Consider the following 15,775-nt stretch of genomic DNA (forward strand, 5'->3'; position numbering starts at 1 on the left):
AAAGCTGTAGTTTCTTATTAGGATGAGTCCACACACATTTACCCACTTTCCTTAGTAGTCCATAGATTTGTTCCACTGCCTTCTAGCTTTTAATATTATAGAAGTCTGATGTGTGATGCCTTCCTTTGTAAACTTCTTTCTCTCCAGTAATTTATTTTTAATTAATTTATTTATTTTTGAGGCAGAGTCTCACTTTGTCTACCTTGGACAAATATTAATATTAGCACAAGAGTATTAAAGAAATGACAGATTTTATGTGTGTTTTCCAAGTTTAACTAATACCTATTTTCTGTTTCAGGATTCAGTCTATGATCAGACATTACTTTTAATTATAATTTCTCTTAATTATTTTTCAATTTATGTCTGATACTTAATCTTTCTTTGTTTTTCATGACTTTGAGGTGATTTTTTTTATTATTTTATATTTCAGGTTAATGTGAGGGTACAAACAACTAGGTCACAATATTTGCATTTGTTCAGTACAGTCCTTCTTATAGTTGTGTCCTGCACTCAAAAGGTGTGCCATATGCTATTATATTATGTCCATTAAGCACACCAATCCCCTTCCCACCACAACTTGAATTGACTTGAGTTTTTCTCTTATGTGGATGAGTATTAGATCATCTACTGGCTTCATGTTAATATTGAGTACATTGGGTATTTGGTTTTCCATGCTTGTGATACATTATTAAGGAGAATGCATTCCAATTTTATCCAGGTTAATACATAATATGTAAAGCCTCCATCTTTTTATGGCTGAATAGTATTCCATGGTATACATATACCATAGTTTGTTAATCCATCCCTGGATTTGTGGACATTTAGGTTGTTTCCACATTTTGGCAATTATAAATTGAGCTGTAATAAACAGTCTAGTTGTCCTTATGATAAAATGATTTTTTTTCTTCTGTGTAGATGCCTAGTACTGAGATTGAGGGGTCAAATGGGAGGTCTAATTTGAGTTCCTTGAGGATTCGCCATACTTTTTTCCAAAGAGGCTGAATTAGTTTGAAGTCCCAAGAGTGTATAAGTGTTCCCCTCTCTCCACATCTATGCTAGCATCTGCAGTTTGGGGATTTTGTGGTGTGGGCCAGTCTCACTGTGGTTAGGTGATATCTCAGGGTGGGTTCGATTTGCCTTTCTCTGCTGATTACAGACTATGAGAATTTGTTCATATTTTTGGTAGCCATATGGTCTGTCTTCCTCAGAGAAGGTTCTATTCATGTCTCTTGCCCAGTGATAGATGGGATTGTTAACTCTTTTTGTTGATTAATTTGAGTTCTCTATAGATGCTACTTATCAAGTCATTGTCAGATTCATTATATGCAAATACCTTTTCCCATTCTGAAGGTGTCTATTTGCTTTGATTTTTGTGTCTTTGGCTGTGTAGAAGCTTTTAAGTTTAAGCTCCATTTGTTTATTTTTGTTGTTGCAATGGCCACTGAAGTCTTCTTCATAAAATCTTTCCCCAAGCTGACATCTTCAAGAGTTTTTCCTACACTTTTTTTCTAGGATTTTTATCCTTTTACATCTTAGATTTAAATATTTTATTCATCTTGAATCAACCAGTTTTCCCAGCACCATTTATTGAATAGAGATTCTTTTCCTGAATGTATGCTCTTGTTTGGTTTATCGAAGCTGAAGTGGCAATAAGATATTAGTTTCATCTCTTGATTTTCAGTTTGGCTCCAGATGTCTGTCTGTCTATTCGTGCTAATACTATGCTACTTTGATCACTATGGACTTGCAATATAGCTTCAGGTCTGGTACAATTATGTCCACAGCTTCGTTATTATTACTAAGAATTGCCTTGACTATACGGTATTTTTTTTCTATATGAAACAAAGAACTATTTTTTCCAGTTCTTCAAAGTATGCTGTTGGGTCTATTAATAGGGATGGCATTGAATTTGTAGATTGCTTTGGGAATTATGGACATCTTAAAGATGTTGATTCTTCCTAACCATGAGCATTGTATGCTCTTCCATTTGTTAATGTCTTCTGCTGTTTCTTTTCTCAGTGTTTCATAATTGTCTTTGTAGAGGTCCTTCACCTCTTTTATTAGGTATATTCCTAGGTATTTCATTTTGTTTGAAGATACCGTGAAGGGAATTGTTTCTTTGGTTAGCTTCTCAGCCTGGCTGTTTTTGGCATATACAAAGGCTACTGATTTTTTGGCATTGATTTTATACCCTGAGATATTACTGTACTTCTTGATTACTTCCAGGAGTCTCATGGTTGAGTCTTCGGGGTTCTCTAAATATAAGAACATGACATCGGCAAAGAGTGACTGTCTAAACTCCTTTCCCCCCATTTGGATGCCATTTATATCCTTCTCTTGCCTGATTGCATTGGCTAGAATTTCCAGAACTGCGTTGAATAGTAGTAGTGATGAGACATCCTTGTCTGTTTCCAATTCTAAGTGAGAATTGTCTCAGTTTTACTCCGTTTGGTATAATATTAGCTATGGGTTTGTCGTGGATGGCAGTATAAATGTCTAAACACAACAATTAAATAAGTGAGGTGAATGCTATGTTAACCAGCACATTGTACTGTATTCATTAGTGATATTGGCCTGTAGTTCTCCTTTTTAACTGGGTCTTTTCCTGTTTTCTTTTTGTTTTGTTTTGTTTTTTTATCTGATCACACTATGGGCATTGTAAGACGCTCCATTAATCAAGTGTGTTTCTTTTCTTTTTTGTTTTCTATTCAATTTTTTTTAGTTAAATCATAACTGTGTACATTTCTGCATTTATGGGGTACAATGTGCTAATTTTATATACAATTTGGAATGCTTATATCAAACTGGTTAACATAGCCTTCACCTCACTTATTTAATTATTGTGTTAAGACATTTATACTCTTAATAAATTTGACACCTACCCTTGCAATATGCACAATAGGTGAGGTCCCACTGGTTAGCCTTCTTCCACCCAGCCACTCTCCTCCCCTCCCCTCACCCTCCTCTTCCCTCCTTCCTTCTGGGCTATAGTTGTATTTTACCATTCTTATGAAAGTGTGTGGTTTTGGTGTTGGGGTGATGCTTGCTTTGTAAAATGTGTTGGGGATGATTCCTTTCTTCTCAAGTTTTTAGAATAATTTGGGATAATTTTGGAATAAATTCTGCAATAAGCTCTGATGTTTGACAGAATTCTGGTGTGAAGTCATCTGGTTCAGGACATTTTTCTGTTGGGAGATTTTTTTAATTGCTTCTTTATGATTCCAAGTTTTGATACATTTCCTCCACACTGTCAAATTTCTGGGCATATAATTTCTTATAGTATTCAGATTATCTAGGTTTGTGTAAGTACACTTCATGATGTTCACACAACAAAGAAATTACCTGGAAATGCATTTTTCAGAATGAATCCCTGTCCAGATTTGACTATAGTTGAACAGTAATCTCAGTATTGTCATACCAAACCTCTGAAAAAAAAAGGGGCAATTAAAGTACAATGTTTGTGTAAAGTTTTTTGAGGTTTTTTTTTTATTGTTTTTAATCTACCTTATTGTTTCCAGTCCAAACACTATTACCTAAAGTTGCTTAAGTCAACTTTTTTCTTTCCCACCCTCTTCAATGAGATTATGTTGTTCATTTGTAATACAGTTAGATTAATTTGTCACAGTCTGCACTTCATCTTGGCTTCTCCCAACATCTTGATTGACTTTTTAAAATTTACACACGATTAAAATTCACTTTGTAAGTACAGTATTGTGGGTTTTGACAAATGCACACTTACATACTTACCATTGCAGTTCCATACAAAACAGTTCAATTATCCTCAGATTCCCTTCTATGGACACTTTGTAGTCCCAACTCCTTATCCCTGGCAACCACTGATCTGATTTCTCTCCCTATTGCTATACTTTTCCCAGAATGTCATGTAAATGGAAATGTGGCCTTTTGGATGAATGTAAATTTTCCTCTTTCTTGGGTATATATCTAAAGGTGAAATTGCCAAGTAATACGGGTAGTATGTTTCAGCTTTATGAGAATTGCCGGACTGTTCTACAAAGTGATATCACTCTGCATTCCTACTAACAATGTGTAAGAGTTTCTAATTGCTCTATTTCCTCATTACCACTTGGTATTATCAGATTTCTAAAAAAATTTTAGCATTCTAGTACATCTAATACATTGTAGTGATATCTCATGGTAATTTGCATTGTATGAGTAACTAATGGTACTGTTCATCTTATTCTAATTTTCTATCTACATATCTTTTTCATTAAATGATTCTTTAGATATTTTGCCCATATTTTTAAATTGGGGATTTTTTAGATATTGTTGGGTTATGAGAGGTTTTTATATATGCTCTGGATACAAAGTCCTATATCATATATATTACTTACAAATATTTTATTCAAATAGGTATCTTTTCATTCTCCTTAATTAAACTAAACTACTTAATTTTGGTAATGTATAGCTTATTAGACTTTTATAGATTATGCTTTGGGTTTTGTATCTAAACGCTGTGTATCTAAATCAAGATCACATGTGTTTTCTTATAGAAGATTTATAGATGCACCGCTGGTATAATCCCACCAATCCCCTTCCCTCTACCCACCTCCCCCCTACCAGCGGTGCATCTTACAAGGGTATATGTGAAACTTGGTAAACGGTCTGTGAAGCTAGTGAATGATGCCCCATGATCATATCAATGTACACAGCTATGATTTAATAAAAAAAAAAAGAGAAAAAAATAAAGAATGACAGGTTCTTTAACTACGTTGAACAGTTGAACAGTTTGATGAGAATATTTCAGATTGTATATGAAACCAGCGCATTGTACCCCTTGATTGCACTAATGTACACAGCTATGATTTAACAATAATAAAAAAAGAATGACAAAAAAAAGAAGATTTATAGATTTGTGTTTATGTTTAGACATTTGATTTATCTTAAGTTGATTTTTGTATAAGAAGTGAAGTGTAGGTAAAAGTTATCATTATCATTATAATTGGCCTACGGACATCCAATTGTCCAGCTAGACTATGAACTCCTTGAGAGCAGAGGAGGCTGTGTCTCCTAATCTTTGTACCCTCATGATGGATTAATAATCTCTGCATAGCAGATTCAGTTCAAATATCTGTTTGCTGAATATTTTATTCTCATTTTCTATTTAAATCATAACTCTTGATTTCTCCCAGTTACCTATGAGTATTGTGTTTCTATAATATTAAATCTAAATGTTTACAGCTACCTGTAGTTCCATCTATCAGTATAGAATACAGTCTGTCATAGTACACAAGCTTCAGTTTTCAATTATTCCAGATGTCAAAGATAATTTTAAAGTGTTGCTTTCAGTGGGACTTCTGAAAGTATTAATTTTTGAATTATGTATTTTAGCCACAATTACACCTCTTCACCAAGATCCTCACCTGTCTGTGTTTATTGATTTCTCTTCAATTCTGGATTTAGCTAATAAGACAGACAGTATAGTAAAATATAAGAGGCAGACCAGATGGCCAGACTGTGAAATCCTTTTTGAAATGGATCCTGCTTACCAAAATAAAGTAAGTTTAAAAGCAATTCATTTAAGTGAATGCTTGGCTTAAGAAGCAGAAACACAATCAAATTCTTAGATAAAGGAATTACTGAAAATTAGAAGATCCTAATGAATAACAATTGAAAAATCATTTCCAGCTGATCTCCCATTTGTCTTTCATATGATCTCTCATCTTTGCTCACCTCTGTGTGTTTTCTCCAACTTCTATGAAAATGAACTTTCCCTTTTATGGCTCTCTTCTGATATTGGCTTGCCAATATGTTGACTTGTCATGTCCCTCCTCTTCCCATTACCATCTAACTTGGTATTTTTGTCCAAATTTACCAGAGAATCTAAATGGCTTAGCTTAGGTCAAGATTCTACTCAATCCATATTAGCTATGTCTTCGGTGAATTAGGTGAAGTCAGATAAAAGACTGGCCCAATTTTAAAACAGGGTGATAAGCAAGGACATAAATGATTGCTGTCTCCAGTATAGTAGTTCAAAAGGGACATGCTAATCATAAAGTCAAATAGCCTAGTAAGCCCTAACATAAAAGTAAAATATTCAAAAGCATCTAAACTTCTTAAAATCTTATGTTCCCAAAATATTTAGATATTTAATAGAGGTTCTTAATAAGTAAACCTCACATAAGAAACTATTATCATATCAAACCATACTTTTTTCACTTTTATGAAAAATTGTGATTAACTTTTCTAATATTTTTATTTACAGGTTGTGAGTCTCCTGACTATTATTGGTAATTCAATGGGCCTAGTTAATGTTTACAGCTGGAAGTTTAGAAAGTATTGTACCATGGTAGAGAAAGCCAAAATTATGAGTATGAAAATATCATCTATGGGAGAATTAACATCAACAGAGTTTGAAGCTATACTAAGTAGATTCAGAAACTATTTTAGACATATTACAAATATGGCCATTGAAAAGCGCATTGGTGTTTTCAACGTTCTTAGTCTTGATTATCAGTCAGAATGTTTACCTTATGTTGAGAACATTATACATTTGAGCCACACACTCTTACAATCTCTAATTGAAAAAAAGAGTGAATATCTACTGGAAGTAAGTATTTCAAACATTCCTATTGCATAAGAATGTTTCAGATATGGTAAATTATTATTTTTAAATATGTACTTAGGATATATACATGATTAATAGTATCCTCATAAAATTCCATTGTGTAATGTATTTGTTTAAGTCTTTGATCAAATATCACTTCCTCAAAAAAATGTCACCTCTGGATTATTTATGATACCTAATACAATGTAAATGCTATGTAACTACTTGTTATATATATTTCTATTTTTATATATTTTTAAAATATTTTCATTCCATCTTTGGTTGAATCCAAAGATGTGAAACCCATAAACATGGAACATTACCTGTATCTTAAATGAAAATTTTACTTGATGAGATTAATATCAGATTAGATACTGTAGAAAAAGATATGAACTTGTGGAAACAGCAATAGCATCATAACAAAAGAAGCACAGAGAGAACAAATAGCCAAACAAAAACAAATACTCAGTAACCTATAGGATATACCAAATTATCTCTCGTATGTCTTATTAAGTTCCATAAAGAGAGGAGAGAGGGATGGACAGAAAAGATATATGAAAAATAATAGTGGGCAGCCCTGTGGCTCAAGAAGTAGGGTGCCATCCCCATATGCCAGGGGTGGTGGGTTCAAACCTGGCCCCGGCCAAAATCTGCAAGAAGAAGAAGAAAATGAAAAGAAAAAAGAAAAATAATAGCAAAATAATTCCAAATTTGGTGAACATTAAACAAATGACTTTGACAAGTTCAATGAAACCAGTGAAATAAAGAGGCACCAAAAACATAAGCAAACTACTGCAAACCAGTGAAACAGTTTGAAACAGTGAAACAGTATAGAAAATCTTAAAAGCAGAAAGAAGCTAAACAAAAAATAAAGTCAATAAGAAACCAAAACAAGAAATACAGTAGAATTCTGGAGAGAAATTATGTAAGCAAGAAAACAATGGAATCACATGTTTAAAGAGAGAAAATACTGGAATATGTGTATCTTGCAAAGGATTTATATCCCGGATATATAAAGAACTCTTACAAACCAAAGTACCAATAAAAATAGTAAGAAAGCTGGATGTGGTGGCTCATGCCTGCAAACCTAGCACTGTGGGAGGCTGAGGCAGCAGGATGCCTGCAGCCCAGGAGTCTGAAGCTGCAGTGAGCTATGATGACACCACTGCACTCTGCTCAAGGAACAGGGTGAAACTCTGTGTCAGCAACAACAAAAACAAAAAGTAAGACAAATGATCTAATAAAATGTGGGCAAGATATTTGACCACACTTCACAAAAGGAAATGGCATAAAGATACAATGCATATTAAACATCATACTCTTAAGAGTAATGAGCATTAAAACTATAATGACAACACGCTACACATCCATTGGAATAACTATAATTAGAAAGACTGACAATACAAAATATTTGGAGGAATTAAAATTTTCATACAATACAGGTTAGAATTGAAAATGGTACAGTCACTTTGAAAAAATGGCAATTATTTTAAAGTTAAATATTCACTTATTATTTGATGCAGCAGTCCCATGCCATATTATTTACCCATGAGAAATGAAAACAAATCCACAGACTTCCACTCAAATTAGTCATAAGACACTTTGCTGAAACCTGGAAACAATCCAAGTATCTACCAACAGGTAAATAGATAAGAAAAATGTGATATTTATTTTAATACTATATAACCATCAAAAAGGAATTAATTGCCACACGCAACAACTTAGATGAACTTTAAAAGATCCTTTTGAGGAATAGGAGACAAAAACAAAGGAATATCTACTATATGATTCCATGTATATGAAATTTGAAAAAGGCAAATTTAGGCGGCGCCTGTGGCTCAGTGAGTAGGACACCAGCCCCATGTACCAGAGGTGGCAGGTTCAAACCCGGCCCCAGCCAAAAACTACAAAAACAAACAAAAGAAAAAGACAAATTTAATTTATAGCACCAATAACCAGACACAGGAATCTTTTGGGGACAATAGAAGTTATCTATATTTTGTTTATGGATGTAGTTTGTCTATGAACATTGATGTATACATGTGTTAAGACTCTTAAAAAGAGGCAACTCCAAGATTGAAGACTAGGGACATCTCACCAGCTGCTTTCAATAAGATCAGGGCCAGGGGACTCAAGCCACTTCTTACTGGATTTTCCCACTCAGAAACATCATTGTGAGGGCACAGTAAGACAGCAAGTGACTCCAGGATCCAAAGAGGCCAGCAGAGAAGGAATATCTACATAAAAAGCAGGTGTAAGGGTGTCTAGTAACCTACAGACAAAGCCTACACATGCAATCCTGAAGGGATCAAGCCAACAGGAGAGTCTCCCCTACCCCAAACTGTATCCCCTTTTGTGGTGGACGGGGGACCAGACCAAACTCTGGGAAGGGCTATCCCATTAGGCAAAGGAAGTGGGGAGAAAGGAGCAGGAACTGAAATCTCACTGGTCTCTGGCGTGTGTGCAGAAACCAGCCCTTTGGCAAACAATTGGACACATAGAAGGCATTCTATAGCTTTTTTAACTTGGGAGTTCCTGGAACCATGTTGGGTGGATCTGAGCCCATGGACAAACTTGTATGGCACAGGGAAGGTGGATTTGGCAGGAGGCTGGTAGATGGATGCCACCATTGTGACAGAGCCTCAGGGGAGGAAGACCCAGGGTCCCAGCACATGAGTTAGCTCTCCACCTGCTGGGCACCACAGACACCCTTGGGCTGAATCCTGCAGAGACACCCACCAAATGCTGGCCCAACAATCCCATCCAGATTATTATTAAATAAACCAAGAAAACAAGGCCAGGTCTCCACAGCAACTAGCTAGTAACTTCCTTCCTGCCCCCGCAACACACAGGAGCAGCAGAAGCACCCCCTCCACGTTTTCTAACCCCAGAGTGCCATTTAGTATCCAGACAATATATTGTATTATGTATTTCTTAATATAATTTTTTAATACCAAGATTTCCATCTTTGTTACAGGTTTTCCTTCTTTTTTCTTCTTTTTCTTGTCTCTCCTTTGTTTATTTTGTGGTGATGTTTTTACTTTTCTCATCTTTCCTTCATTAATCTCCTAAATGACAGCCAAGATATCCCTTTTTTTGTTCTGTTTTGTTCTGTATTTTATTTCTGAGCCTGAGCCTTGTTCTTAGGACTTAGCTGGGGAGCTATGACATTCTCCTGGCTCATAGAGTCCTTGAAACCCTGGGCTATGGCATCTCTAGCTTTGGCTTCCTGAGGGACCATATTGGCAAGTATCTTCCGTGACACACAGCTGTATCCTGCTTCATTGGACAGAATGCTCTGTATATGTCTGTTAGGTTCATTTAGCAGAATGAGTTTTAAGTCTAATAAATGTTCTTTATCAGCTTTCTGTCTGGATTGTATGTCCATTGCTGAAAGTAGGAGGTTGAAGCTGCTTACCATTATTGTGTTTCAATCTATCTCTACCTTCAAATCTATTTGTGTTTTATATATAGTCCTCTAAACTTAAAGCATATATATTTTCATCTGTCATATCCTCATTCTGACCTGACTCTCTTATCATTTGTTTTTTTAAATTTTTGCCTTAAAATTTGTTTTATCTAATATAAATATATCTCCTACTTTTTCATACATTCCATTTTCATGGAATATTATTTTACATCCATTCACGGTCAGTCTATATACATCCTTAAAGTTTGAGTCTTTCATAGGGAGTGTATAGATGGGTTTTGTTTTTTATCTATTCAGACACTCTGTGCCTTTTGTTTGGAGAATTTAGTCTATTTACATTTGATATAATTAATAGATAAGGATTTATGACTGTCATTTTTGTTTGTTTTCTGGTTATTTTGCATTATACTTTGTTCTTTCTTCCTCTCTTAGTTTCTTTGTGATTAAATGCTTTTCTCTATTGGTATGCTTTGAAACATAAGAAAAATATAAAAAATACAATCTCAGTATTGAAATTAAACTACTTTATAAATTTTACTTGTAAAAATTATGACCATTATTATTAATATGTTTATAATGGATAGGAGTAGGGTGGGACAGAACGGAACTTGGAGTAATATTTAGGTTTGAATCATAGTTCTGTAACTCAATGAATCCCTTTGAGACTCAGTTTCAACCTCTGAAAACTAGGGGAAAAAATATCTAATTAGCAAACATATAATCTAAATAAAGTGAGATAATGTACCTAAAGAACATAGCACATAAATGCCCCCAAAGTGGTAGCACTTATTATGCACTGTTCACTTTTCAATCATATTTTTGCTACTTACATTACATTCATTTTTAAAAGCCATTATTCATTATAACACTTCTTTTATGTCACGGTAACATTTATTTTTATGTGAGATATATTCAAGTGCCTTTTATAAACAGTAGAAGGATTTTCTCATATTGATGCCCTAATATTTAAATAATACTTAGAATTATGTTTAGGAATGTTTTCATTTTTTATGAAATTATAGTTATGTAAGTCAGAGAAACTAAAGAGAGTAATTAGTCTTCTAAAATAGTAGAAAGTCGTTACATAACAATAATTGATATGTTAATGATTTCAGCTTGTAGATTCATCATTGCAACAACTGGAATGTGATCCCACTGAAATAGAGGAATTTGTGATACATTTTACTTTTTTGGATGAAATTTCCAAAAAAATATCTACAATAGAAGACAAGTATTTAACAATTGCTCAGTTATATTCTGTTGTAAGGAATTACCAGGTCCATATTCCAGAAGAGCAATTTGCCATATACAGAATCCTTCTTATCAAGTTTGGTCAACTAAAAACATCTATAAAGTTAAATGAAACAAACAAAGATGCCACCATAACTAAATTCAGAGATAATTTAGAATCATATGTGACTGGTCTACGAACTGATGTTAGTAATTTAAAGGCTAAAGTAAGCAATTTTTTATTTTTCTTTTCTTTTTTTTTCCTTTTATTAATTCATATAGATCATGAATACATTTATGCCTGTATGGGATTTATGTATTGATTTTTGTATAAATTGGAGTGGTTAGATCCAACTAATTATCTTAGCTTTCACCTCATTTATTTAATGTTAAGACATTTGTGTTCTATACTTGATAAATTTGACTTGTACCCTTGCAATATGCTCCATAGGTGTGGTCCCATCATTTTATCTTAATCTCATGTAAGTATAAGCATTTGGCTATTTGCTTTCTATGCAGTCTTGGATAAATAATATAATATTATAATATATTAAATAATATATTATTGTATTATACTTTATTATATTATAATTTATATTATATTATTTATTATATATAAATTTATAATAATAAATTTATTTAGTTTATTATAATATAACAATATAATTGTAATATATTATTTTATTAATATTATTGTATATTATCATATTATAATATACTACTATACTGTAAGTGTAATAATAAAATCCAAGTATTGTAACATGTGATTCACTGACCGAATTTTGGTGATTTGTGACCTTGAATGATAAATAAAATTTCATTGTTATTTTCACTAGCCTCTAACTGAAATTTAGTATTTTTTTGACTATAAATGAATGTAGGCAACAAATAGCAGCAGAGCTAGTAATTTTTACCATAGGCTTCAACAGCCTGCCAAGGGGCCTCATGGCACAATAGAATGGGTACAGACGAAACTCACTAAATGCAGAATACAAATGTCTTCATACAATAACCAAGAAAATGCCATGAAGGTTATGTTAAACAGTTTGATGAAAATATTTCAGATTGTATATGAAATCAGCACATTGTACCCCTTGACTACACTAATGTACACAGCTATGATTTAATAATAAAAAATAAATAAAATTAAAAAATTAAAAAACAAACAAACAGAAAAACCTGAAATCTTCTGGGCCTTTGTCTGGGCCAAATGGTAATGGTAGTGGCAGCTTCACCCACTTACCATGTTAAAGCTTAGATTACATAGTAAAATGTTTTACCTGTCAGTAACACATGTTTAAATTCCGAATGTTTTGGTCTCATAAAATGTCTTACTGTTATTTTCTTAGATAAGAACTCCTATTCTGTTATACATTGGTACTCGAGTGTCAACAGAAATGGAAATGATCCAGACTCTCTCAGAGGAAGCTACAAGTTTAGCTAACAGAGCTAAAGCATGTTCAAGTTATCAGAATTGTTTCAATGATTACCAATCTCATATGCATTCTCTTAATGTGGAAGATATTACACAGATTGTGCTTTCGGATATCACTGACATTGAATATGACTTAACTTTGAGAAAATTATTATGGGAAGCACAAGGGGAGTGGGGAGCATTCTTTTGGGAATGGAGGAATTGTTCTCTTCAAAATATTGATACAGAGCTAGTACAGCGAAATGTTTCAAAATGGACACAGATAATTGTTATGCTGGAAAAAGGTAAAAATATATTTCTCAAATTTTCCCATCTAGAATAACACACAAAATGGCTTCTGAGAAGCAACATCATTATCCTTGGTTTTGTTTCTTAATTTGTTCCCTGAACTGGAGCAACAATTCAGGAGTGTAGATAGGAATTGTTTGCTGAAGCAAGAAAGAGATTAAATCTGAAAAAAAATTATTAAGTTATTGATAACAGTTCTTGTTTTATTTAAAAGTTGTTTCTCTGGGTAGAACCCTGGACACTTTGCTCTGATTCTGGCTCTTCTTAAGGTACTGGTCAGAATACTCAAATCCTCTGTATGCCTCTAATATCCTTTTGGGCAGTGAAAAAAACAGCTAAAATGCCATTTCAAGAGGTTTGTTTATGCTAATCATTAAATTTGAAATTTTGCGAATGCAGAAATACTATTCCTGTAAGAGTATTTTGCAAGCTCTTATAACTTCCAAAAGGAAAATCTTGTTCACCTGGCCAAGAGAATATCTTTGCTAAGATTCAGTTAGACCTCAAGCTAAAATTTATTCTATAGAAAAGCCAGAAAAACACTTTAATTTGCTTGTTTTTAAATCACACAAGAAATATAACTACATCAAAGCATTTAGAAAGGAGAAAAACTGGGAGCATATCGTAGTCTCAGTGCTTTAACATAACCACTCATTGTGCAAATTACCTCTCAATATTTTGCTTCACAAAACAATAGTATATAAAATAAAAAGTATACAACTCCTTATTTTATACATAGTTTCCCACACAAAATCTTGCTGCTTGCCAAAGTCTAGATTGGCAAAAACCAAAGTTATCCCCTTGACCTTTTGTTTAACCAGATATTGGAAAACATTTTACTGTTCATTATGGCTTTTTAAAAGAAGGTCTATCTATATAAATTAGTTTTTTGAGAGTATGAGTGTAGTTTTCAATTCTCCTGAGTCCCTAACTTTGGCTATTTCCGTGTTATATCCGCTTTTCTAAGTTTCTAAGAGAAAAGATTATAGGGGTTGAAACTTCAGAAGTTTTGAGACCTGTGCATCAGTGGTTTCTCAATGCCAGAGGACAAACCAATGCTAATGTATGGCAAATTTGTCACCTATATTTGATGTTAAAACATTGTTTTTATGAAATGATAGTGTTGGTAATTTTTCCTTTGATTTTCTTCCTTACTTAGAAAAATTTAAAAGCCTTACATATACAGCAGTCTTCCTAATGTGTGTGCACCCATCTGTCTTATATTTCTAGCTTGTTGGTGAAAACCAGGGAAACCCTGTGGTAGCTGATCATCGCTGGTATCAAATTTTCTAAGATAATATGGCTGTCCCTAAAAGTCCTGATAACTATTTCTCTTTATTTTAATCCATAGTTGATTCTTATGGGGGGCGATGTTAATAAAGCTCATTATTTGTATTAGTTTAATGCGGACTAATAACTGAATAACTATTATTATATTGGTTAGCACCACATTTTAAAGAAAAATTCTTATTTTCTCAATTTTTTTCTGTTTAAAAATATAATTAACATGTGAGCCCACTGACCCATTGTTATTTATAGGTTTACCTAGCAATGATATGGTAACACATCTTCAGCAATCAGTGACACAGTTTAAGCAAGAACTGCCTATCATGATAGCTCTGGGCAACCCCTGTCTCAAGCCACGGCATTGGGAAGCTCTTCAGGAGATTGTTGGAAAGTCAGTTGATAAAAACTGTACACTAGAGAACCTTCGAATCCTCAAGGTAATATAAATAGTTTGAAAAAGGTAGATTGAAGTACCGGAGGAGTGAATTTTAAGTAGGAAAATAACTCTACAATGAATCAGAATTAGGAAAGGGAGATGCTTATAAAATGTCTAGAAAATATGAATATATTAATAGATAATAGGTTATATGGAAATATGTTTAATTGGAGACAATAGATAATCCATTCATGATACAATAATTATCTAGGTGATTAGAAAATAGTAATATTGTTTTTCATGTGTGACAAATGAAATTAGTGTTTCATTATTGAAAAGTTCTGCTTCTCGTAGAGAATACATAAGAATGGAAAAATCAAAACTACTACATTCATTTTTATGTGAGATGAAAATATATTAAGACCAGGTTAGAATAGTGCTACCAATAACTCAACATTACATTTAAAATGCATAATTGACAGCTATTTGATTTGCCATGAAAGTTTTGTTATAAAATATAATTTTTATAATATTTTATGGTTTAAAAGTTTCTTTTTCATGTCTAACTTCATGTCTAACAATAAGCTTCATGTATATTTAATGTTTCATGTTTGATAATATCTAATGTAATTGAAAACATTTTATAGCTACAATTCTTTGGTAAATGATCTCATAATGAGGAACATGGGGAATAATTTTTAGTGAACTTAAAAAGAAGAATTTTTTATTTTTTATTTTTTATTGTTGGGGATTCATTGAGGGTACAATAAGCCAGGTTACACTGATTGCAATTGTTAGGTAAAGTCCCTCTTGCAATCATGTCTTGCCCTCATAAAGTGTGACAAACACCAAGGCCCAACCCCCTCCCTCCGTCCCTCTTTCTGCTTCCCCCCCATAACCTTAATTGTCATTAATTGTCCTCATATCAAAATTGAGTACATAAGATTCATGCTTCTCCATTCTTGTGATGCTTTACTAAGAATAATGTCTTCCACTTCCATCCAGGTTAATACAAAGGATGTAAAGTCTCCATTTTTTTAATGGCTGAATAGTATTCCATGGTATACATATACCACAGCTTGTTAATCCATTCCTGGGTTGGTGGGCATTTAGGCTGTTTCCACATTTTGGCGATTGTAAATTGAGCTGCAATAAACAGTCTAG

The 15,775-nt window shown here is 33.3% G+C and overlaps 1 protein-coding gene across 1 annotated transcript in view; it reads left to right on the forward strand.

Moving 5' to 3' along the window:
• DNAH14 (dynein axonemal heavy chain 14) overlaps positions 1-15,775 on the forward strand; it is an 862,921-nt gene that overhangs the window by 163,766 nt on the left and 683,380 nt on the right. The window contains 5 exon segments of the mRNA XM_053607548.1: positions 5,350-5,516; positions 6,224-6,568; positions 11,111-11,452; positions 12,575-12,944; positions 14,488-14,672. Coding sequence (XP_053463523.1) covers positions 5,350-5,516; positions 6,224-6,568; positions 11,111-11,452; positions 12,575-12,944; positions 14,488-14,672 — 1,409 coding nt within the window.

This window comes from Nycticebus coucang, chromosome 10 (assembly GCF_027406575.1).
Source record: "Nycticebus coucang isolate mNycCou1 chromosome 10, mNycCou1.pri, whole genome shotgun sequence".
Taxonomy (NCBI): domain Eukaryota; kingdom Metazoa; phylum Chordata; class Mammalia; order Primates; family Lorisidae; genus Nycticebus; species Nycticebus coucang.